This window comes from Hipposideros armiger, unplaced genomic scaffold, assembly GCF_001890085.2.
Source record: "Hipposideros armiger isolate ML-2016 unplaced genomic scaffold, ASM189008v1 scaffold_40, whole genome shotgun sequence".
In the NCBI taxonomy this organism is placed as follows: Eukaryota; Metazoa; Chordata; class Mammalia; order Chiroptera; family Hipposideridae; genus Hipposideros; species Hipposideros armiger.
In genome coordinates, this window is record NW_017731390.1 from 1,915,816 (window position 1) to 1,939,880 (window position 24,065).

Consider the following 24,065-nt stretch of genomic DNA (forward strand, 5'->3'; position numbering starts at 1 on the left):
GGGGTCCTCTGGCATCCCAAGCCAGTTCTTAACCATTGCGCCACTCGGCCGGCCCTTATTTTCATTTTCTAAATGAGTTTTTAATTCAAGTTCACGATGATCTAATCAAATTGACACGTACATAGGCCTGTCATCATGGCTTACATTATAGGTAACCATAGTGTGAACATCTGTACTTTCTAAATATACCTCAGGGCTAACCTAAGGTGTTGCCTTAGGAGTTTAATACTGAGAGACCTGCTAAGATTATGTATATTGTGGACATGTTCTGCTTGTTTTTAAGGGCACTGAAGGTTATTTGAGCATTCACGTAGCCAGGACTTTAATGGTCAGATTTTAATGGAAAAGGTAACAGTAATACAAAACTCTTACCCTGCTTTTAAAAATCACTCCTTTATTGAAATTACATTCTCTTGTCTGTAGATGATATTTGTGAACTGAATTGAATAATGGAAAGATATTTTGAGTATACATTGATTACCCAGTCACTGCGTGTAGCCTGCTTAGTTTGATTTCTTCTTTGGCCCTCAGGGTTACTGGTGAAAGTTAAGGTTGCTTAAGCGGCTATGTGATGAGTAATGCACATTAGTTTTACTGTCTTATATGGAAATGTGAGGCTGTTGATGCTTGAAGGTAAATAGGTAGTATCTAGGAGGAGTACCTCTCCTTTATCGTCTCCTACTAGCTTCACTTGTGTGTTAATGAGGAAACATAATATCAGTGTCATTTAAATGCATATGTAAAAAACTACAGAGAAATTTTATTTTTATAAAAGCTTTGTCTAAAACTGAAGATGCCAGACAGGTATTTCTCAATTCCATTTCTTATATATAATGGATTAGATGGACTGCTTAAAAAATAATTGTTTGACATTAAATTTTATTAGATGAGATTGCAGTAAAATTAATTATATTTTTTCAATGATATAATATATAAGCATCTGAGAACACTTTATAACGTTTATCTAAAACATGGCCCAGTGATATACTCGTATGTCATTTGAGGTTTTGTTTGTTGTCAAGTTGACTTTTACATGTTGTTGTTGGGAGCTTTTCTGGTGTATCCCAGGTGGATTTTGTGAGCAGCTTTGGAAATAAAGGACATTTGGAAGTATGCGACTGAACAGATCCTATGATAGAGAACGCTTTTCACTGTAAATTTTATATCTGTATCTTCCACTTTACACACCAAGTTTAAATTAATTTAGGTTTTATCCATTGAAAGCTTAACAATTTTTTTTGCAAGAAATTTAAAATATAATTTCAATTTTCAATCTTTAGTTTGTCAGAAGTGGTTACTGTGTAAACAAACTGCAGGTGGATCAAACTGAAATGTATCTGTGAATTAATCTAACAGGGCGTTCAGAAGGGAGGTCCGAATTCACTAGCTAAGGATAAAACTTAGACCCTTAAATACTAGCCTGGAATTTTATTGTTTTACTTTGTGTTGTGTAGGTATTTTTTGTTCAAGGCCTAAGTGCATCTTTTGAGATAATTGTTGTTTACCATTTAGCTCAATAGGAGACAGTGGGTGTAAACTGGGACTAGGAGTTAGAAAGCCAGAATTCTTGCTTGCTTCATCACTTACCAGCAACGACAATGGCAAAGTTATTACACTGAGCCTCAGCTGTGAGATAGGAACAACAGCCCAAGTCATTGTAGGGCGCTGGTGCTCAAATAAGAGAAATAACACACGTGGTTTCATTCCTGTCTTTTTCATATAGTGTTTCTTGTGTGCAACTTGCCTACCTCCCTTCTCCACCTCTGACTTCTGCTTGTCCTTCAAGACCAACTCCAGCTTTATCTCACTGCCACTTTCCACACTGCCACTATACATTATATATATTGATATATATATGTATATATATATATAGTGTTTATTTAAGAAACACTTATAATAGTGCTTACTGTTGCTAAGTACTCTTATAAGCATTTATATGTGTAACACATTTAATTTCAGTAACAGTCCCGTGAGATAGATACTATTATCTCCATTTTACAGATGCAGAAAATGAGGCATACAGAGCCGGCCAAGTACTGGACCGGCCGAGTGACTCAGTTGGTTAAGAGCAAGCTCAAGAACGAGCTCTGAGCAACAGCGGTTCGATTCCCAGCCCGAGCTGAGCTGCCACTGAGCTGCCAACAGGTGGCAGGATGGTTCAGCTAAAAAAAAAAAAAGAGAGAGAGAGAGGTTAAGTACTGTGCCTAAGGCCACACAGCTAGTTGGTGTGAGAGCCAGATTTTTAGTTTTGTTTTGTTTTGTTTTTTTTAAATTGGGGAATTGGGGGAGGGGAACAGCGCTGGGGAATCGGAGGAAGGGGAACAGGCAAGTTGCTGTCCTTTTGTTCTTCACTGGCCCAAATTGGCACCATCATTGTGCTCTTCCCGGGTGAGGCAGATGGGTCGCTGGCCTCTGGACGGCTGCTCATGGCAGCTCTTGGCAGTTCACATCAGCTGCCGGCCACTCACGCTGGCTGCCGGCCACACACAGTGGCTTATGGCAGTACACTGCTGCTTCACTGCAGCCTACACCGTCGCCGGTCGCTCTTGGCAGCCCAGCTCCAGGCTGGGCTGTTGTTCACCATCTTAGCTGTAGAGGGCAGTGTCACTGGCCCTCATGTGGGACCAGAACCGGGGCCCTGCTGCTCAGAGCTGGCGTCCCAAGCCAGCTCTTAACCAACGTGCCACTCGGCCGGCCCTGAGAGCCAGATTTTTAATGTAGGTACTCTGGCTTCACAGCTTATACTCTTAACCACTGTGCTAAACTGTCTTTTGTAATTGTCTTTATCACTGTATTGTGATTACTGGTTTTCATGTCTATCTCCCCAATTAGACCTTTCAGCATCTTGATGGCTCCAGCTTCTACAGTGCCTAACACACAGCAGGCACTTAGTAAATGAGTAACAAATGTATGATAAATGTGCTTTATGTAAACTATAAAGCATCCTATAAATGGAAGTTATCATCACTACCACCATATGCGCTTTGTAGATCAGAATGTAGAATTTCCCAAACTTTTTCAGTTTTGCAGTCTCCTTTCTTGGGTCCCAGTTTTCAGTTTGGCAGACTGAGGTATATAAAATGGTAAAATTTAAGGGTTGACAGTACCAAAAATTAGGTTAAAAATGAACCTTAGTTATTTGTCCCATCATTAAACCTGTTTGGTCACACATTTTTTGCCATAATATTATGGCTTGTTTTATATAAAAGAATAAGATCAGAGGGTCTAAATGCTTCTTACTACACTGACTAAAATGATATAGCAGTTTAGCATCATGAGTAGCTCAGACCTCCAGGCCACACCATACACATACTGAAAGGTTTCTTACTCTCAGAGATTATTTTTAAGGAAAAGACAGGACATAGTGAGATTTCATGCATTTCAGACAAGTGTTAAGAAAAAAAATAAAGCTTTTTAATATGGACATAGTTTTAAACTCAATTTATTTACTAGGTAGGGAAATTAAGTCATTATTTCCCAAGGAACACATTCTTGTAAAAAAGTTTTTAAAATTACAATTTAAATATTTTCAGTTTTATTTTAGTCAGTACTGATACAGGACTTAGTATAAAATGGTTTGTGCTTTTGTTTGTACCCTAATTACTGGTCTATGTTATTTTTCTACTTTTATTTTTAGTTTCCGTATTTATTTTTTTTAAAGGTTTTATTGGGGAATTGGGGGAGGGGAACAGACAAGTTGCTGTCCTTGTGTTCTTCAGTCTAGTTGTGGAGGATGTCGCTTCACTGGCCCATGTTGGTATCACCATTGCACTCTTCCCGGGTGAGGCAGATCAGCTGCTCACAGTGGCGCACTGCAGCTCACGCCCGCCTATAGCCAGCCCCACAGCAGCCACGCCATTGCTGGCAACTCACGGCAGCCCAGCTCCAGGTCGAGCTGTTGTTCACCATCTTAGCTATAGAGGGCGCAGCATCACTGGACCTCATGTGGGATTTGAACTGGCGCTCTGCTGCTCAGAGCTGGCATCCCAAGCCAACTCCTAACCAATGCACCGCTTAGCCGGCTCTCCTTATTTTAAATTTCTTCTATCTTGCTTAATTGTATATTTGTTTATACATATATATATATATATATATATATATATATATATATATATACACACACACACACACACACACACACACACACACACATATACATATATATCTCAAAGATATAGGTAAACATAGGCCTACAGTTGTTTGCAGTCATATAATTTAACTCCTATAAGGCACAACTCTACTCATGAGTTCTTTCTTTAAAAACTTTGGATGGCTCTGTCTTGCCATCCAGATTAACTACAAACTCATCTCAGCCTTCAAGATTGGCTACAACATGGCAATAATTCACCTTTCTTACCATATCTCCCTTCCACAAGGCCTATATTCTAGCAAAACTAAACAACTTAAACTGTCTCTTGTTTGGGAATATACCCCATTATTACCCCATTCTGATTTTCCTTTACTAGAAATGACTTTCTGCCGTGAAAACTGGCCTTTATTTCTACCAGCCTAAAACTTTACTACCTGCCTTTTAAGCTTTTCTGAAATGTACTATCCTTCGCAAAACTTTTCCTGATTTCCACACTGGATGGGATTTCTTTCTCTTCTAAGCTTGCAGATCTCCACTTTTTTGTACTCATATTAAGCACATAGTAGTTGTTAAATAATTATTTAACCATCCAAACTTTGAGATTAGTTGCCATTTGGCAAAAGTCACCAACATCCTTTCCTAATGAAAAAGAAGTGAGTAGCCTTCTGCAAAAGCAGCATAACTCTCGATAAATTGCCCGACCATTACAATCACAGACCCAAATGTCACCCTGTCCGTTCTTCCTAGTGGATCATTTTGGGGGGAAGAACTTTGGCAGTATGCATGTATCTTTCCCTCCTTGTTCCTTTCCATTTCTTGGTAGTTTTGGTTTTGGCCTGATCCTCATAGGTTTTTGTATGTTTTAGAAAGCTCTTCATTCAGCAGGACCAGAGTCTGGCAGTGCCTTGGTAGCCAATGGAAGTGCTTCTGAAGGAAGTGGAGTAACAAAGGTAGCATTGATACGCCTTATGAGGTTGCGCTTTCAACTTGAAAAGACTCATCCCAAATAGAACCTTTCTAATGTATGAGGAGGGTGCACAGGTACATACTTCAATAGAAAAAAAAAAACTTGAATTTGTCAAAAATTATCAGAACTTTTCAGGGGATAAAATTAATTGTTTTCCTTTTGAAACTAAATTTAAATAAACACTCTTGAACACTAAATTTATTTCATAGTTCACTTGGAAAAAAAATGGCATTGAAAAAGGCACATTCTGGAAGCTGTACTTTACTATCTATTGGGCCGTCGGAAAAGTCATGACACATGTTTGCAACAGATGACAGACACTAGTTTATTTTGAAAGTACTAGAGTCATTCACATCTATGTTATTGCTATGTCATTTGACAGCTGACAGTCCTAGCTTCATTCTAAAAAAAAAAATTGAGTGATTTGGTTGAGTTTTGGAGATTTTACAAGTTGAAGATGGAAGACCAAACTATGCATTTTTGCCATATTTTACTGTTTTATTTCCGTAAAGGGAAGAAGGTGTGTCAAGCTTGTGAAAAGTTGCATAAAGTTTACAGTGACAATGCTCTACAAAAACGTCAGTGCCAACAATGGTTCACGAAATTCCAGCTGGTGATATTGATCTCAACGACGCTCCTCTGTCAGAGAGGCCCATCGAGGTTGATGACGACAAAATAAAGGCATTGATTGAGTCAAACCCATGTTACATGACACGAGAGATTGCAGAAACATTGAACATCCATCATTCAAGCGTTCACAACCCCTGAAGAAGCTGAGACACGTAAGCAAGCTCGATATTTGGGTTCTGCATGAACTCAAAAGAAGTTCATTTGATGACGCATATAAACATCTGCAATATGCTCATTAAATGTGAGGAAAACGATCCTTTTTTGAAGTGAATTATAACTGGTAATGAGAAGTGGATTGGTTACAACAGTGTGGTACACAAACAGTCTTGGTCCTAATGTGATCATTTGCCTTAAACGACATCGAAAGCAGACATTCATCAGAGGAAGGTTATGCTCTCAGTGTGGTGGGATTTTAAAGGTGTCGTGTTTTTCAAGCTCCTACCAAGGAACCAAACAATCAATTTGAATGTGTACTGTCGGCAGTTGGACAGTTTGAACAATTTCATCATCCAGAAACGTCCAGAGATTTTTAATTGTAAAGGAGTTGTGTTCCATTGTGGCAACACGAGACCACACACAAGTTTGATCACCCGTCAAAAATTATTGGAGCTTGGATGGGATGTGTTGCCACACCCACCATACTCACCTGACCTTGAGCCGTCAGACTTCCACTTGTTTCGCTCTCTTCAAAACTCCTTGCGTGGTATAACGTTCAATTCAGACGAGGCTATAAATCAGCACCTTGTTCAGTTTTTCGCAAATAAAGACAGGTCCTTCTATGAATGAAGAATTATGAAGCTCACTGAAAGATGGCAAAAGGTTATCAAACAAAATGGGCAGTATATCATTGATTGACCTTTGTTCTTTATATAAATAAATGACCTTTGAAAAACATAGACAAAATACGTCATGACTTCTCCGACGACCCAATATAATATACTGTCATGTTCTTGAATATTTTTTCTTAAAATTGGCTTTTCTTCCCAGTACCTGGTCAAGCTGTTAGAGTACCAGGACTCACTGCTTCTCAATTTGTGTATCCTCTAACATAAGTACCATGTTTTTTCCTCAGTTGTATACATTAATTATAGCAAGACGTTTAGGTATGGCCCACTGTATTTTGGAATTTATTTTATGAATCAGTAGAAAATGATCTCTAAGAACAGATGAACTTGTGTTATTTTACTACCATAGAGAGAGGAATTTTTTTTTTTTAAGATTTTTATTGGGGAATTGGGGGATAGGAACAGCGCTGGGGAATTGGGAGAAGGGAAACAGACAAGTTGCCTTTTGTTCTTCAGTCTAGCTGTGGAGGACGTTGCTTCACTGGCCCAAGTTGGCACCATCATTGCGCTCTTCCCAGGTGAGGCAGATCAGTCGCCGGCTTCTGGACGGCCGCTCACGCTGGCTGCTGGCTGCTCATGGCAGCCCAGCTCCAGGTTGAGCTGTTGTTCAGCATCTTAGCTGTAGAGGGCAGTGTCACTGGCCCTCATATGTGGGATCCGAACCGGGGCCCTCTGGCATCCCAAGCGAGTTCTTAACCATTGCGCCACTCGGCCGGCCCTGACTTTGATTTTTTTAAACTTTTCACTTAGTAATTCTGTCTTTGCTGTCTAGCTAAAGACTGAGACAGTTGAGATATGTAATGTGTATATACCTACATGTTCATAAACAGCTACATTAGCTAGGTTATGGTGCAGTAACAAACCACCCCCTAATCTAGGTCGCTTAAAACAATAAGGATTTCTGGGGATGTAGAGTACAGCATAAGGAATATAGTCAATAATATTGTAATAGCTGTGTGTGGTGCCAGGTGGGTACTAGACTTACTGGGGGGAGGGGGTCACTTCGTAACTTCTATAAATACCCATCCACTGTGCTACACATCTGAAGCTAACATAATATTGCATGTCAACTGTAATTGGAAAAAAAATTTTAATTAAAAAAAATGAAGGATTTCTTTCTCACTAAGTGGCCACAATAGATCAGCAGGGGAGCTCTGCTCCTATCCTCAGTGATTCAAGCTGAGGGAACACACATCTTGCACACTGCTGGTTGCCATGAGGTCTCTCATTAGCAATTAAATACAGTAGCTTAGAAGTGACTCACATCACTTATTTCACAACATGATGACCAGAACCAGTCCTGTCCCATGAAACTATGGGGGGCCAGAAAGCACAGCACTGCCTGTGCCAGGGAGACAGAGAGCTGAAAATACTTGATAAACAGCACCATCTTTTTGGTCATCAGATATTCACTCTACTCTCTCTCACAAGCAAAATACACTCTCTTCCTCCCCAAGGTAGGGAACCCCACAGTCTTACCCAATCATGGCATGGAGCTCGAAGTCTAGGATTTCTGAGTAAGGCAAGGGTGTGATGGTTGGTGGCCTGCTTATGAAGAGATGATGCATATTAGTCTCTACATCAGGTCCAGATGTTGCTGTTCTTGATCCAGAGACCTGTGAAAGCAGTTGACAAATGATCTGCTGCCCCCACATATAATGTACAATTGTGACTAGCAGCAGGATAATTAAAAACAAAAAAAACTCCCATTTTAAAGGCCGCAGGGAGAATAGGCGACATATGGCAGTCAATGGACTGCAGCAAATTCTAGAATCCTTCTGAGCGGTCATTAAGAGGGCCCCCTCCAAGGGTGGGGAATGTTCTTGAATAGATGCTGGTTTGGCTTCTTAGCAGTAGCTCACTTGTCTGTTTTTTCTTTGCTCCCTAGCTTCATCCTTTTGGATCATCTTCGTTTTTTTTTCCTGTTATCGTCCTTGGCTATATCCAAAATGGGCAATGAGAACTGTGCCCCCTGAGGGCGATGAACAGCTTTCTCAGCCACTTCCTGCCATACATGCTTGGGAACCCAAAGACCATTTTAGGTATTGAATAGTCACAGCCCCTTTTCACCCAGGCTGGTGGTTCTTCTGGCAATATAACTCTCAAAAACTTACTTGGCTTTTTAGTTATTTGTTTCTGGTCAGCTCCATGTTCCTTAGCCACCTCCATAGTTCTTTTCTAACCCTATTTCCTAGATTTGCTGCGTAGCTCTGCTTTATTGGTCCCATACTACTTCCGTTACTTTATTTTGAGTACAGGTATTTCTGCTATAATTTCGTAAATGTGTTCCTGAATTCTGCAAAATTGTACACTGAAATAAAGAGGGCTTATGGATTGGGACAGACCACTCAAAATCAGTGGAACACTGTAACCTGTGTGCTAACAAAAACAATAATAACTATAATAGAAACAGTAGCATATTAAATCTCCACTGGCCTATACACCCAACATCAGCCAGTTGAACCTCTACAGACTTAATCCTCTGAAATGTGGGGTCTTGAAGATATTAGCTTACAATAGAGACAGTTTCATTACAATAAAAATTTTGGTCTATTGTATGGTAGAGGCTTTAGCAATCAGAAACTTGCTTTTCTAAACACAGGAGGAGAAACATAATCTCAGCTTCACCAGATATAAAATGGAAAGTGTAGTGGTCCATGAAGCAGCTGGCCACTTGCATTAAAGGAAGGCATGGAAGTAGGATATTTAGCTTTATTAAGGTCTTCCTATATTGCTAAGGCTTTCTTTTTTGGAGACAGCTTTCTCCTGATCACTTCAGACATTAACTTGCAGGAGAAAATCTTGTGTAACCAACGTGACTTCTGTGTTATACTGACATCATTTCTCTATTTACCAAGAACATTTGAACTAATTCACGTTAGGAAATATGCTTTGTAGCAAAACAGATTAAGACACTGCTTTGGTGAGAAAACCTCATCTTTTAGTCTCATTTTAGAAAAGCTGTTTTACTGGGGCCCACCGTAATCAATTGGGATATTTTATCAATGGTCGTGAAGGCCAAGTCTTTGACTCGGTCCTTGCCTCAAGACTGAATTCTAATCAGCATTTGTAGCTCAAAGACCTTCTTAGTTTTATGTTAAGCACTTGCTTCTAACCCTATAAATTGCTGATTTTCTGAACTCCTTTTATTTCTGATTATAAACAGATCAATTTTTTTCTGAATTCATCCTTTTCATGTAATAGTTTGTCCAATACAGCCCACAGTAACCAATACCATCTCTGAATAGTCCATTTTCCCACTAGAGCTATAACTTCTGTGGCATAATATCTATCTCCTGAGATAATTAGCAGATAGTTTCACCAATAATTTTACCACTGCATAATATGAGTTGCTATCTTTTTAGCCTCCAGTAACAGTTTCCTTGCCTCCTTCTACCCAGCTCCTAAGCCCTTTCCATATACAGTAATACCTTGGTTTGCGAGCATAATTCGTTCTGGAAACAAACTACTCATATTGCAAGACATCGCTTGTTTACCATGTTAAAATGTATTAGAAATGTTTGCTCATCTTGCGGAATACTCACAAATCAAGTTACTCGCAATCCAAGGTTTTCCTGTATTTTAGTGGTTTTTTGTTTTTGTTTTTGTTTTTTTTAATTTTTGGCTTCCATCAAAGCTGGTTTCTTGCACTTTGACGGGTAAAAGTATAACTATTGCACTGTGTTGTACAGCTGAAACTAATTTTTAAAAAAAGTTTATTTCACCAAAAAAAATTTACTGGGGAAAATAAAAGAAGCTAGTTTCTTGGACAGCGGCCCAGGAATCTCTCCTTTTCTTCTCTCCATCACTGTATTTTAGTTTTTTTAACAAGACAGCTCCCCACTTCTGGATTCCACTTGTATCAGGTAGGATAGGCCAGATGCTGCTGCAGGAATAAGCACAAGATCTCAGTGACTTTAAATAAAACTCTGGAAACACATACACACAATTAGATTGTTAAAAAATCCTCTGCACTGTGCATATCCTGCAGGTCATTTTACTCTTTCGGATCCAGCTTGATAGCAGTGATCACCTTGAAGATTGCTGGTCCCTGTGGCAGAGGGAAAAGAGGTCTGGAGGGTTTCGTATTGGTTAGAAAATGCCCTGGCCTTCTGTGTGTCACATTTACTCCTGATGTACCGGCCAGAAGTAGTCAGAGGGCCCCCACCCAGCTATGGGGACGGGGCAGGGTGAGAAAATGCAGCTGCATCACGCGCCCCAAAGTATTTGGGAAGAACGCATTAATGACTACCACAGAGGAGTTCCCTTCATTTACTTTTCTTCATCTTCCTAAATTTTATTTAATTCCTAGCTTTTGCTGGTTAATTGAATTTTACTGTCTCTCCTCCCTTGCTTAATTTGAGATAATTAATGTAAGTTTATTTAACAGTACTTGTAGTAGTTTACCTTATTTCCATGGGTCAGAAGATTGGGCACATGCAAAATAAAGCTACTAGGATTTCTCTACTTAAAATAGGAGATGTGAAGCTGTTTGTTGCAAAAAGATGTGTGGTTACAGGAATAGTTGATTTTAAATTATTTTTTGGAGTGTCATGTGTCATAGTAGAAATAGAAAGACTAGGAGCTTTGGAGTCAGGCAGACCTGGCGTCACACATTGCTTTTGTTATTGAATAGATATGTGATCTTAGACAAGCTATAATAGTAAGCCTCTCAGAGGCATAATTTTCTCATTAATAAATACAAAAAAGTATATATATTCAGATGTCAAGTAAAACATAGTGGCATTTGTCACCACTCCTTTCACTGAAATGAAAGTAAAATAATTTTTTAAAAGAAGAAATCCATAAGGAGAAAGAACATGGAAGTGAAGAATAGTTTAAACATCAACGTTTTGTGGTGGTTATTAAATAGAAATATTTAATAAGGACCTTTGCGATGCATGTGCACATAGTAGGCATTCAGTAAATACTAGTGTTTTTCCCTTTGTCAACTAGACAAGGTATGTGCTTGCAGTAATATTCACATGACTCAGAGGTTAGGTGGTTGGCTAAACAGCAGTGTGAGGTATATCACAAAGCAAATTATATGCCCTTCTGATCTTTTTTTTTAATTGATGGTTTTATTTTCTTGGAACCATATCAACCTGTTGGTTACTGTTTCTCAGAATTTAGACTTCTGTGCAACTGACACATGAAAAATCACCCAGTTATGGAGTAGATCTAGTGAGCTATGCATAGAAAAAATTTCAGAATACTTGACAACTTTGAAGTTACTCCAATAAACCTGAAGACAGTAATATCTATAGTAATACCTAGATTATAAATTATTTACAGCCAGAGACATTTTCTCTCTGCCGTAATTAGGTCAATTAGCTGTTTTATTTTCCTGATCCACAGTGGCTAGCCCACTACTGTTTTTGTTCTGTGAGTTCTCATTTTGGCTGGTGGTGGTGACTGATATGGAAAAGAAAGCCAGCCAACATACAGCCCTTGCATGTTTTATGTAGGACACATATTATATAACAAGACTGTAAATGCCTTGTGGATAGAGACCATATACGAGTATATATTCTGCCGTATCAGTATGCCCTGTAGCGTCTGGATAATGAATGCTGTGCAATAGTAGCTGTTCATTTAGATGTCATCAAATATATGCTGAACACCTACTAAGTGTAAAGCACTGCGCTCAAGATATCTCAGTGAACTTGATGGATAATGACTCCTGCTGTCTTAGAATTTAATTCTAACAAAATGTTTGTGGAATTCATATAACCCAGTAAAATAATGGCCCCCACTGAACCATTAAAGCAGGATAAAGAATTTTATGTGTGGTGTGTGTGTGTGTGTGTAGAGAGAGAGAGAGAGAGAGAGAGAGAGAGAGAGAGAGAGAAATTAAGCTGTGTTTGTTTTATAAGTGCATGCTATAAGAAGGAAATAGCGGTGTCTGACCTTTTTTCCTGTTTGTTTTTCTTTGTAGATAAGATGCTCCAAGTCACTTAGAGCTTTCTTCACAAGAAAAATCACTAGTGCTCTGCTCTTGCCATAATACCAAACCTTTTGACTTATGCTTTGGTGCTGCGACACTGGAAGAATTGCACACAGGTTTCAGGAATACCTAGTTTTCATTTGATTCTTTGTGGATGGAAAAAGATTTGAGTCTTGATAACTACCCCATTTTAAAGCTATTTCTCTGTAGTCTGAACTGCTTAATAAATCAGGCCACTTACCAATGAGCCACACAGCCAGTTCCTGTCAGGAGCTGGTTGAAAACTGTGCTGCGCATGTAGCAGGGATGGCACAGGAGGAGAGCCGTCGTGGTCAAGTGCCATCTACCTTTTATCATGGTGCCAACCAAGAACTTGACCTGTCCACCAAAGTGTACAAAAGGGAGTCAGGAAGTCCTTATTCTGTATTAGTGGACACCAAGATGAGCAAACCGCATCTCCATGAGACAGAGGAACAGCCATATTTCAGGGAGACAAGAGCAGTGTCTGACGTGCATGCCGTTAAAGAAGACCGGGAGAATTCTGATGACACAGAAGAGGAAGAGGAGGAAGTCTCTTACAAAAGGGAGCAGATCATAGTGGAGGTAAACCTTAATAATCAAACATTAAATGTATCTAAAGGGGAAAAGGGTGTCTCTTCTCAGTCCAAAGAGACTCCTGTTCTTAAGACAAGCAGTGAGGAGGAAGAGGAAGAGAGTGAGGAAGAGGCCACAGATGACAGCAATGACTATGGAGAGAACGAAAGGCAGAAGAAAAAGGAGAAGATAGTGGAGAAAGTCAGCGTTACACAGAGGAGAACGAGGAGAGCTGCCTCTGTTGCTGCAGCTGCCACTTCCCCTACTCCCAGAACTACAAGAGGTCGTAGGAAGAGTGTAGAGCCACCTAAGCGTAAGAAGCGGGCCGCAAAGGAGCCCAAAGCACCAGCCCAGAAAGCTAAGTGTGAAGAGAAAGAGACTCTGACCTGTGAGAAGTGCCCCAGGGTATTTAATACTCGCTGGTACCTGGAGAAGCACATGAACGTTACTCATAGGCGCATGCAGATTTGTGATAAGTGTGGCAAGAAGTTTGTCCTGGAAAGTGAGCTGTCCCTTCACCAGCAAACAGACTGTGAAAAAAATATTCAGGTAGGTTTCACCACCAAGAGGGCACACTTTCCAGGATAGAACCTGGCTGTTCAGACTCACCTGGTATCGCCCAAGAGAATAAACACAATAGAGGCTGAAGGGACAGATTTCACCAGTTTCTCTTTTTAAAAGCTCCTGCTTTGGTCTTCTCAAAACCCAAGCTTAACGTTTTCTTTTACAAGCATTAAATGTAACTGATGCTGGACTAGTGGGAAGCCAGGTACACTGGAAGGGGGATGTTATAGGTGATTGCCCAGGAGGTAGAGCCAACACCGACCTTGCACTGAGATTCATGGTTGTAGGACATGTAATATAATTCATTCTGGCGTCTTCTCTGTCAAGGTGGGAAATACTGAGCCAAGTTCAGGAGTAGAGAGAGAGGTCCCTTTCTAGGCTTAAAGGATGCCAGATTCTAGTGCAGCTGATGGGGACAAAAACCATCATGACTGAGACCGGTGGAAATGGAAGATCTCCAGGAGGGAGTTTGCTTTTACCAGTGGAGAGATGACAGCACTAAATTTGTCAAGAGGCTGAGCCCATGGGAATATGCAAACTTTAAACAGAGGCTGAGCTGGTTGAAAATGTGGCCCACCTGGCAGTAGGGTTATGTAATGCTACTGTATCGTATTGTTAAGGTAACAAAACATGGTATTCAAACCAGGCTGGTGTCTTGAAAGGACTGTACTGTGATAGGTTAAGAGGTGATTATATTATGTCAAGTGAATTATATTATTATGTTGGGCTTTATTGGTTTGTCCATGTGCATGCGTATCAATGAATATTTATAAAAGGTAAGTCTATTAATGTCTCCATAAGATATGTAAAATAGACATACTTTGTACTGTATTTAAGCTAAATTTCTTGTAAAAGATGAAGTTGTTTTGTTTTGGTTTGTTTCCTGGAGTGCTCCGTATTTTTCACATTTCCTCTTGCTTTTAACCAACAACTGAGATCATTGCTTTACTTTTAAAGAGATTTTTAGAAAATATAATTTACATTTGCTAAAAATTCACTGCTTTTTGATTTGCCAGTTGTGACTTGATCTCCCAAACGCTGGGTAAATAAAAGAAGACTGAGTCACGGTGCCCATACCCTCCAGTAACTGCCAGTGCCCCGCTTGGTGATGGATTGGTTCAACAGTTCAGGCCAAAAGGAGTGTGATTCAGTGCTGCACCCTAGGGGTCAAACTTAGGTTCTGTAGTGATTCATTGCTAAAAACCTGTGTCTTGCTGTTCACCTTTATATAACTTTTTTTTAACTTAAATTTGCTTTATTAAGTTACAGAAGCATTCAGTAAATCTTTTTTGTGACTTTTCTCTCTATTCCTTACCATGATACGTTTAAACTTGTGTTCAGGTTTTTGGATGCTGCTAAATGAACTCCTTAGATTTCCTAACGAGCACTGCTGTGTTCTTATGTATAGATCCTAATAATCCTGATGACCTAATAACAAGTAAAAATTAGAACCTTGCCCAACAGAATGGTTTGTAGGAGTTGTCTGTGCTTTTCTCGAGCAGTATCCAGCCAGAGGCTTATCTTGTTAACTCTTCTCAGAGTCCTTGTTTTCCTGAAGTGACAGTGATGTTAAGAAATCTGTGTTCACAGTGAATACCAGCTTGTTCCCTTAAGTATCCCAGAGTCTGATGGTTGCCTAGAACTTCTAGTATTGTTTTTGCTTTAACCAGAATCATTTTATTTTGATACACCTTATGCCTGATACTCTAGACCAGGAGTCGGCAAACTGCGGCTCACAAGCCACCTGCGGCTCTTTGGATACATACATGTGGCTCTGAAGTAAAATTGAAAACGAAAATAAAACTGTCATAGTTTCATTTATAAAATTTTTCAAGGGTATTATTCACATAATGGTGATTTCATTTGTTTTATGGCTCTCGAATAATTTTTAAATTGTTGTGAGGGACAGGATTGGCTCTTCCGTCTCAAAAGTTTGCCGACCCCTGCTATCATGTGATTCATAATACAAAGAACTAGGCAGTGTTGTATGTATTTCCTATAGATGCTTATATGAGAGATGTGGAGCTGCGCTATAAGGGGAAAGGGAGAATGATACTAACAGTTTAGAATTTACATTAAATTCTGCCAGAGGGAAATATTTAATAGAGCAAATTAGATTTGAGAAAATATAAAATCTCGGTAAATTTGTATGAATGAAGGCTCCAAATACATTCTGTGAGGTACAGAAACATTGTTATACTTCTACAGATCTATAACTATTAATATGTTTTATCTTGTTTTTATTTATGCTAACTTTAAATTAGTTTGTAATCTGTGGTAAACACCTATTATACTGCATCGTGACCCATGTGTGGGAGGCAGCTGCTCTTGGTAATCCATATAATTTTTAAAAACTTGAAAGTTCTTTTTATCAGTACAATACAAATTTGATAAAAGCAATAAATTCTTTGATATTAGTGGATCTTCCCATTTCTTCTTGTCTTACCTTTTGCCATCATTTTCATACTCCCAAAGTGTCTGTAAAAGATGCATCTTAGAAAATAGAACACACTGATGTTGCTGTTGGAACATGGGCTCCATGGAGGAATAGCTTTTGCTTGGATCCTGACCTTGTGCCCTGAATCTAAAGCACACCCATTCCATCTGCCAGTAGGCAGGTATGGCCTTGGGTGAGCCCCTGTAAGTAAAGATTATTTCTATTTATCCTGCTCAGTGTGTTTCCTGTAACAAATCATTCAAGAAACTCTGGTCCCTTCATGAACACATCAAGATTGTCCATGGATATGCAGAGAAGAAATTTTCCTGTGAAATTTGTGAGAAGAAATTCTATACCATGGCTCATGTGCGGAAACACATGGTTGGTAAGTTTTGTCTACTGCTTTTCTCTCACACCTATAATTTCCCCTTGTTCTTTGGTGTGTTTTGTGCTCCCGTTTAGACAGGATATGAGGAACTGCCTTACTTTAGTCACTTTTGACTTGTTGAAACTAAATGCAACAACACATCTTCAGAAAGCATCACCAAATTGGATGGCACAGTCTCCCACACCCAGCTTTTGTTTCAACATTGCTATTTATTTTTTTCTCTTCAGAACATTGCTATTAAAGCCTTCCAAATTAGAGTGTAGAAAATGAAGCTGGCGTGATGACCTTACAATAGGACACCTATCTTTTTCAGTTTGGGCTTTGGGATGGACTTATTTTGAGTGTAAGTGCATTCTGTGTTGCAGCACACACGAAAGACATGCCTTTTACGTGTGAAACCTGTGGAAAATCATTCAAACGCAGCATGTCACTCAAGGTGCACTCCTTGCAGCATTCTGGAGAGAAGCCCTTCAGATGTGAGGTAAGGCATGTGCTACCCACCAGGCCCAGGTCTGGGGGCTCGGTGAGGCAGTGAGAGAAGGGTGTGCTGGAGCCCAGGGCATCCGGCTGCATTTCCACAGAACCTCCAGCACGTGCTCTGCGCCTTGTGTTGTCTCACTGCGAGGTAGAGAAATGCCATTTTCAACACATTGTGAACTCTCTTGGATTAAGTTAAATTTGGGACTAACACCTGAGTTATTTTTCTTAGTAATTCAGAGAAGTTGGGTATACTTCAGTTATCATGATACAAGAAATTTCCCTCTTATGAATAACTCAGCTGCAGAAATATGGCAGAACCAAATATTAATAGTTGACAGGAGCAGGTTCTATTCTGCGTACGAAAAAGAAACCTATCTCAGAGACTGTCGGGTGGGCTCAAGTAAAGCAACTGTGCTTGGCATTAAAAAATCTCCACTGTGTCCAATGCAGAACTGTGACGAAAGGTTTCAGTACAAGTACCAGCTGCGCTCCCACATGAGCATCCACATTGGGCACAAACAGTTCATGTGCCAGTGGTGTGGCAAGGACTTCAACATGAAGCAGTACTTCGATGAGCACATGAAAACACACACTGGTAAGAATTTCCGGGGAAGGGTACAGCTGTGTTGATAGAATGATCACTTGTGAATCTGTTGAAAAATCTAAACCACCAGTTTGCATTCTGAGTGGAAATTTTACTTTAAATAAACCTGATACAGAAAAATATTGATTAATAATAGCAAATAATTCGGCTTTCATAACTTATTTATTTAAAGAGGATTATTTGTTAGTGCCTTTTACCTGCGAGTTCCTTCAAGAAAATGGATTCTTTCTTTGGGGCACAGGATGTCCTGAAATGGTACGAAGCTTGTTTTTGTGTATATGCGTATTATTTTTCTAAGGAACGGATTCTGGACCTTTAAAAAATGGAGGATACTGACTGCTTTAAATAGAATACCCTCTCTGTAGTCTTATTAAAGTTTGATTGGATTTGCTTTACCAAAATTCACTACTTTTTAGGGACACCTCCACCAAATGAGGGTTAATATTTTATCCACTTTGTGTTTTTAGGGCTGTATGCTCCACAGCGTGGATTTGAATCTTGTAAGCATTTGTCTGTCCAGCTTCCAAGAAACTGGCTAAAATAGCTCCCCCTGTAAACAGTGTCATTGTAGCTCAGTCTTAACTTGATGTTCCAGAATTAGCTGTCTTTGCACAAATTGCACAGTAGGAAACGTTTTCCAGATTTCTAAATAAAATCTAATCATAGGATTGATTCTTGGTTCTACTTATCTGTTACAGAATAGCAGAGCTAGAAAGAGCCGTAAGAGGTTATCTTGCTTAGCCTGCTGCTCTTTTGTGTCACTAATGGTGAGGAAATTCTGCCCATGGCTGGATCTCTTCTAGTTTCTATTTCTCTGTGGAAATCCAAAGAAAGATGCCTGCCTGGTGGGCTTCTTCCCCATTCGGAGCAGAGCAACCTCAGATTCTAAGAATTTGACCAGATGAAAGAGCCATGAGAGGAGTTTAATTAAGTAAATTACACCTCAGAAGTTAATAACTTGGAAGCCTAAATGGATAGTAGAAAATATAGAGTATTTAACAACTTCTCTTATGATTAATTTGGTGGCTCTTGGATAGGCTGTAAGTTCTGAATCACGTTTTAGGATTCAGTTTTTTGTTATTCGGTGGGAAACTATGGAACTAGATAGAAAATAAGTATTTTTGAAGGCAGAAATTGTGTCAAATTCATACACAGTGCTTGGCACATAGTAGGTGCCATGTAAATGTTTGTCACAAGATTGGAAGGGACCTCCAGCCACGTAAGCCTCTGCCCCTCCACTCACTTCCTCTTCTCTTTGGGTCTCCCTGTGCTTCTTTCTCCCCATTCCTTCCTCTCTTCTCTGCATTTTTTTCTCTTTCTTCCTTCCTTCCCCTTTGTCCTTCTTTCTTCAGACCCTTAAGTGTCCATAATATGAATCCAGAGTGGATGTTTGTGATTAATGTATTTGTTAAATAAAATTTTATGTTAAGCATTCTTTGACCAGATAGGCAAGCTGAACATTTCCTATTTTTTTTCTTTTTAAAGATTTTATGGGGGAATTGAGGGATGGGAACAGTGCTGGGGAATCGGGGAAGGTGAACAGACAAGTTGCTGTCCTTTTGTTCTTCAGTCTAGTTGTGGAGGACTGTTGTTTCACTGGCCCATGTTGGTATTATTGTGCTCTTCCCGGCTGAGGCAGTCGCTCGCCAGCCATTGGACGCAACTCACGCCTGCTGCTGGCCAGCCCCATTGCAGCCTATGCCGTCGCCGGCAACTCACTGCAGCCCAGCTCCAGGTTGAGCTGTTGTTCAGCATCTTAGCTGTAGAGGGCGCAGCGTCACTGGCCCTCATATGGGATCCGAACCGGGGCCCTGCTGCTCAGAGCTGGCATCCCAAGCCAACTCCTAACCAACATGCTACTCGGCCGGCCCCGTTTCCTATTTCTTCTAAAGGAATATAGCTACCTAAATGTACTTAAATTTAAATAATAATAATCTTAAATTTTTATCCTCATTAAAAGTAGTACATACTTATTAAACTATATTTGAAAATTGGAAACAAAATAAAAATGATCTATAATCTTATCACTGATCACTACTGTTAACATTTTGGCATACACTTCTTAAAAATTCTTTAGTTTCTTGGGGCCAGCCGAGTGGCTCAGTTGGTTAAGAGCGCGAGCTCTTAACCGGTTCGATTGGTCACCGGTTCGATTCCCACATGGGCCAATGAGCTGCACCAGAGCTGAGCTGCCACTGAGCTGCCAACAGGTGGCAGGATGACTCAGCTGGTTAGAGCACGTGCTCCTAACAACAAGGTTGCCAGTTCGACTCCCGCATGGGATGGTGGGCTATGCCCACCCACAACTAAGATTGAACACAGCACCCTGAGCTAAGCAGCTGCGAGCTGCCCACAGGGGGCCGGATGGCGACTGGACTTGGAGCTGAGCTAGCTGTGCCCTCCACAACTAAGATTGAAGGACAACATCTTGGCTGTTCCTCTTCCCCAATTCCCCAATAAAATTAAAAAAAAAAATCTTTAATTTCTTAATATAGATAAACACTATACATAAGTATTTATGTGTTTGTATGTATAGTAATAAAAACAAAAATTGGGTCTTTATACTTTATTTTAACCTGCTTTTTATTTTACTGTATTGTCATTAGTAGCAATATCATTTTAATGTTTGTATAATATTCCTTCTTGTAAATTTGCTGTAATAATAGCCATTATTTATTATGCACATATATGGCGGACACTATCTTAAGTGCTTTACATACATTATCTCATTTGATCAATATAATTGAATTTTTACAACAGTCCTTTAAAGTAAAGCATGTTATTCCCATATTATTTAGCCAGTTCCCTATTAGACTTTTAGATTTCTGTTTCCAATTTTTCTACTGTTACAAATAATACTATGATAAATTTGTGGCTAACACAGTCATGATTTTTTACTTAGGATAAATTCCTAGAAATGGGATTATAAGGGCAAAGGGATGTGTGCATTTTTAAGACGATGTATGTTGCAAAACAGCCGTCCACATACACTCTTACCAGCTGTGCATGAAAATACCCACTTCCCCAACCCTCTCCAGTGCTAAATAAAATCCTTGCTGATTTGATAGATGAGAAATGGTTTCGATTGTAGTAACTTGCACTTAATTACTAAGTAAGATTGAACATTTTTTCATATGCTTATTGGGTATCAGTATATTTTCTTTTCTGGATTGTTTGTGCCTTTTCTGTATTCGTCTTTTTGTTGCAGTGTTTGACTTTTTCTTATTGTTCATAAAACTCTTTATATATAAACTAGACCTTGTTTAACACCAATATTAAAATACCCCTGGTTTGTCACCTGCCTTGTAATACTGTTTGTAATACTCCATTTGGGAAAGCAGCTGTATGGTGGAGTTGGACAAACCCAGCTCTGCCACTTACTAGCAGTGTGACTGTAAGTGAATTAGGCAACCTCTGTCAGCCTCTGGTTCCTTGGTATTAAATAAGGATGATAGTAGTACCTGAGGAAATACAAGGAGAAGGGTTAGCTTTAAAGAAGAGGGATAGCTCTTTTAAGGCTGGATGAAACCACATTTAGACTATGTTTTGGTGGGGATTAAGGCCATTGCAGGTACTGACATTGACTGGGCTGTTTCTTTGCAGTTAAAGAGAAGTGAGTCAGATTATCTAGGGAAACTGATCAGCCCTCAGGCAGGGTTTCCTAGGATGCTGTGGATAGACTTGGGGTGAGTTCAACATAGAGTAATTGCTGATTCTTCTTGTACCAGCCATAGCACTAAGTGCTTAGAGACACAGAATGAATTAAGACTTGGTTTTTTTCCCCCAAGGAGCTTACAATTCAATGACAGTGATGGTGGTAATAATAATAACAATAGCACTAAAATGCATTGAATGTCTGCTGTGTGCCAGATACTATTCTAAGCACTTTCCTTTATTTTCAGCTTATCACGATCACCTATTATTATCTTCATTTTTCAGATGAGGAAACTGAGGCTCAAAAATGAAATAATTTATCCAAGGCAGTCTGACTACAGAACTACATTCTTAATGATTCTGCTATAAATTTAATGTAGCAAGTAATAAAATGGAGGGATACACAGGACATCATGAAGGCAAAAAGCACCATCCCAGAGTCTGGGTCTCAGCTTCCAAAATTTGTCAATGTTCTCAAGCAGATCAGGATCGGAGGGACCGGGGTGTGCTAAGTAGTCTTAATGAAATATAAGCAAAATTGCTAATAATTCACAGTGAAAAGGCTGAGTGGCAAGTGGTTCAAAACTCTTATAGTCTTTAGTAAGCATATTCTTTACCTAAAGAATAAACTCTATTAGAAGTTAAATTATAATCAAAAAGATGGTCAGGAACAAGGAATTACAGCAAAGCAAGGTAATTGAATAATCTTAATGGTGAGTACCATACTTCATTGAATCCATGAAGCCATCATTTGTAAGACAAGCTTAATTTATGTGCCACTAAGAAAGTCCTGCAAATTAAACAATGACATGCCATTGATTGTAAGTATATGTCAATTTCAGAGATATTACTATGTAGGGGGAGAAATGCCTGTCCTAGAATTAACAGATATTTACTTATAAGAATCTGCTAACTGGGGCTATTGTAATGAACAAGACTGAAATAGTCCCTAGGTTCACAGAGCTTATAGTCAGGTTGGGTGATAGACAAGCAAGATGTAACAGTGGTGTGGTAATGAAAGTATAGTAAGTACATGGAACTAAAAGAAATTGGCTAGCGTTTGATGATTAGGGGTGCGGGGCATGTCTTATAATAAGACATGATACTGGAGAGCAGTAAGCAGAAACTAGGTTGCAAAGGGGGGAAAAAACTGGTAAAAAAGTTTGGACTTTATTCTAAGGACAGTGGGAAGTTCTGGAATGGTTTTAAGCAGAGTGTGACACACCCATCTGAAAGTTCCCTATGGCTACAGTGTGGAGAATGGATTAGAGGGTGGAGAGCAAGGGTAGAGATGGTGAAACCAGTCAGGTAGATAGTGGCAGTAGTCCAGGTGAATGATTGTGCTGATAAGGACTGTGGTAATAGCAGTGGATGAAATTAAAGTGATAGGCAAGGTAGAGTGGAAGGAACTTTGGAGATTGATTGGATATCAGTGGTGTGGGAAGGGAGAGTCAATTGTTAGTCCCGTATTTGGGGCTTATATACCATTTGTCAAGATAGAGAAATAGGAGAGGCAGGAGCGGGTTTGCTAGGTAGGATAATGAATTTATTTTTTCACTTGTTATTTTGAGCTATCTATGGGATATTCAAGTGGAAATATTCAGTAGGCAGTTTGCAAAATGGGTTTAAAGCTCAGGCAAGAGACTTAGGCTAGATATATAGACACAGGGGCTTCTGGGCTGGCTGAGTGGCTCAGTTGGTTAAGAGCTTGCTCAAGAGTGCGAGCTCTGAGCAACAGGGTCGCTGGTTCAATTCCTGGCCTGAGCTGAGCTGCCAACAAGTGGCAGGATAACTTAGCTAAAAAAAAAAAAAGAGAGAGAGAGAAGGGCTTCTGATGCTGCTCGAGGACATTCATAATAAGCAGAGTGGAATGCTTGTGTTTACTGGTCAGATCGTCTTTTCCTTGGAATAGAACAGGAGACACCTAACTAAATTCTTCCTCCTTTCTGTCTTCCCTGCAGATTGTCTGTCTTCATTTACAGTGTTCTTTTTTCAGACTCATTACAATACTGTTCCTTACAATCAGGTTAGCTTTATCATATATAACAGGTCATATCTTTAGATGTGATATATATCTTTAGATTGTGATATATCTTTAAATTGATATACATGCTGTTCTAGTTACCTTGATGAAGTTAGCTGTTAGTATATCTTCGAGCCATCCATTTACGAGCTCTTCCTTAAAGTAGGACATTATACAGGTGGTTGATTTCAAATATTACGTTTTGATTTTTCATTATTTCAGTCTCATTGTAATCATAACTTGAGGTATCAGGGGAATCTTGACATCAGTCATTAGCACAGTTAGGAGATGGAGCCTGATGAATAATCAGAGTTAGAAGTAGGTGGGATCGTGGGCTTATGTCTGGAACAACAAATGCGGAAAATTTGGTAGGGCATTAAGAAATGAATAAAAGATTATTAAGCGGTAAAAAGGACCCAGTTTAATTTGAATCCATGGATTTGTGGTAGGCCAGTTCTAAAAGTTTTTGGTCTTTCTATGGCAAATCATTATAGCCTAGAAGACTACAAATGAGAGATGATTAGAGAGGTTCAGGATTGGATCCAGGTTTAAGCACATAACAAAATTAAATGTCTAAACATTCAATAAACTTTTCAATGAATCCATGCTGTTTGCGAATAAAGTGTCTGGTGCACCCAAGAAGTGTTAGTGAATCAAGTGGAGCGTGTTTGCTCCTATTAGACTAATAATCAAAGAGCAGGTCCTTTGGCTCTGTTTCCATATTCTGTTCGGAATGAAGAATGCATACTCCGGAGAATCCAGGAGGGAGGGGCCCAGGACTTCAGTAGGATATCAAACAGTTGTGCTTTTAAAGCATTTTAAAACAGCTGTGTATTTAAAAG

General features: G+C 39.5%; 1 protein-coding gene across 6 annotated transcripts in view; it reads left to right on the forward strand.

Annotated features, from left to right (window-relative positions):
• ZNF652 (zinc finger protein 652) overlaps positions 1-24,065 on the forward strand; it is a 63,613-nt gene that overhangs the window by 27,906 nt on the left and 11,642 nt on the right. For 5 of the 6 annotated variants that reach the window (XM_019638734.1, XM_019638728.1, XM_019638731.1 and 2 more), the window contains 4 exons: positions 12,471-13,622; positions 16,312-16,459; positions 16,828-16,943; positions 17,393-17,537. In XM_019638734.1, the coding sequence (XP_019494279.1) occupies positions 12,723-13,622; positions 16,312-16,459; positions 16,828-16,943; positions 17,393-17,537 (1,309 nt within the window). In that variant the 5' untranslated portion in view covers positions 12,471-12,722. Of the gene's footprint in view, positions 1-8,420; positions 8,575-12,470; positions 13,623-16,311; positions 16,460-16,827; positions 16,944-17,392; positions 17,538-24,065 lie in introns of those variants that run through there. The other variant, XM_019638732.1, reaches the window with a different exon arrangement.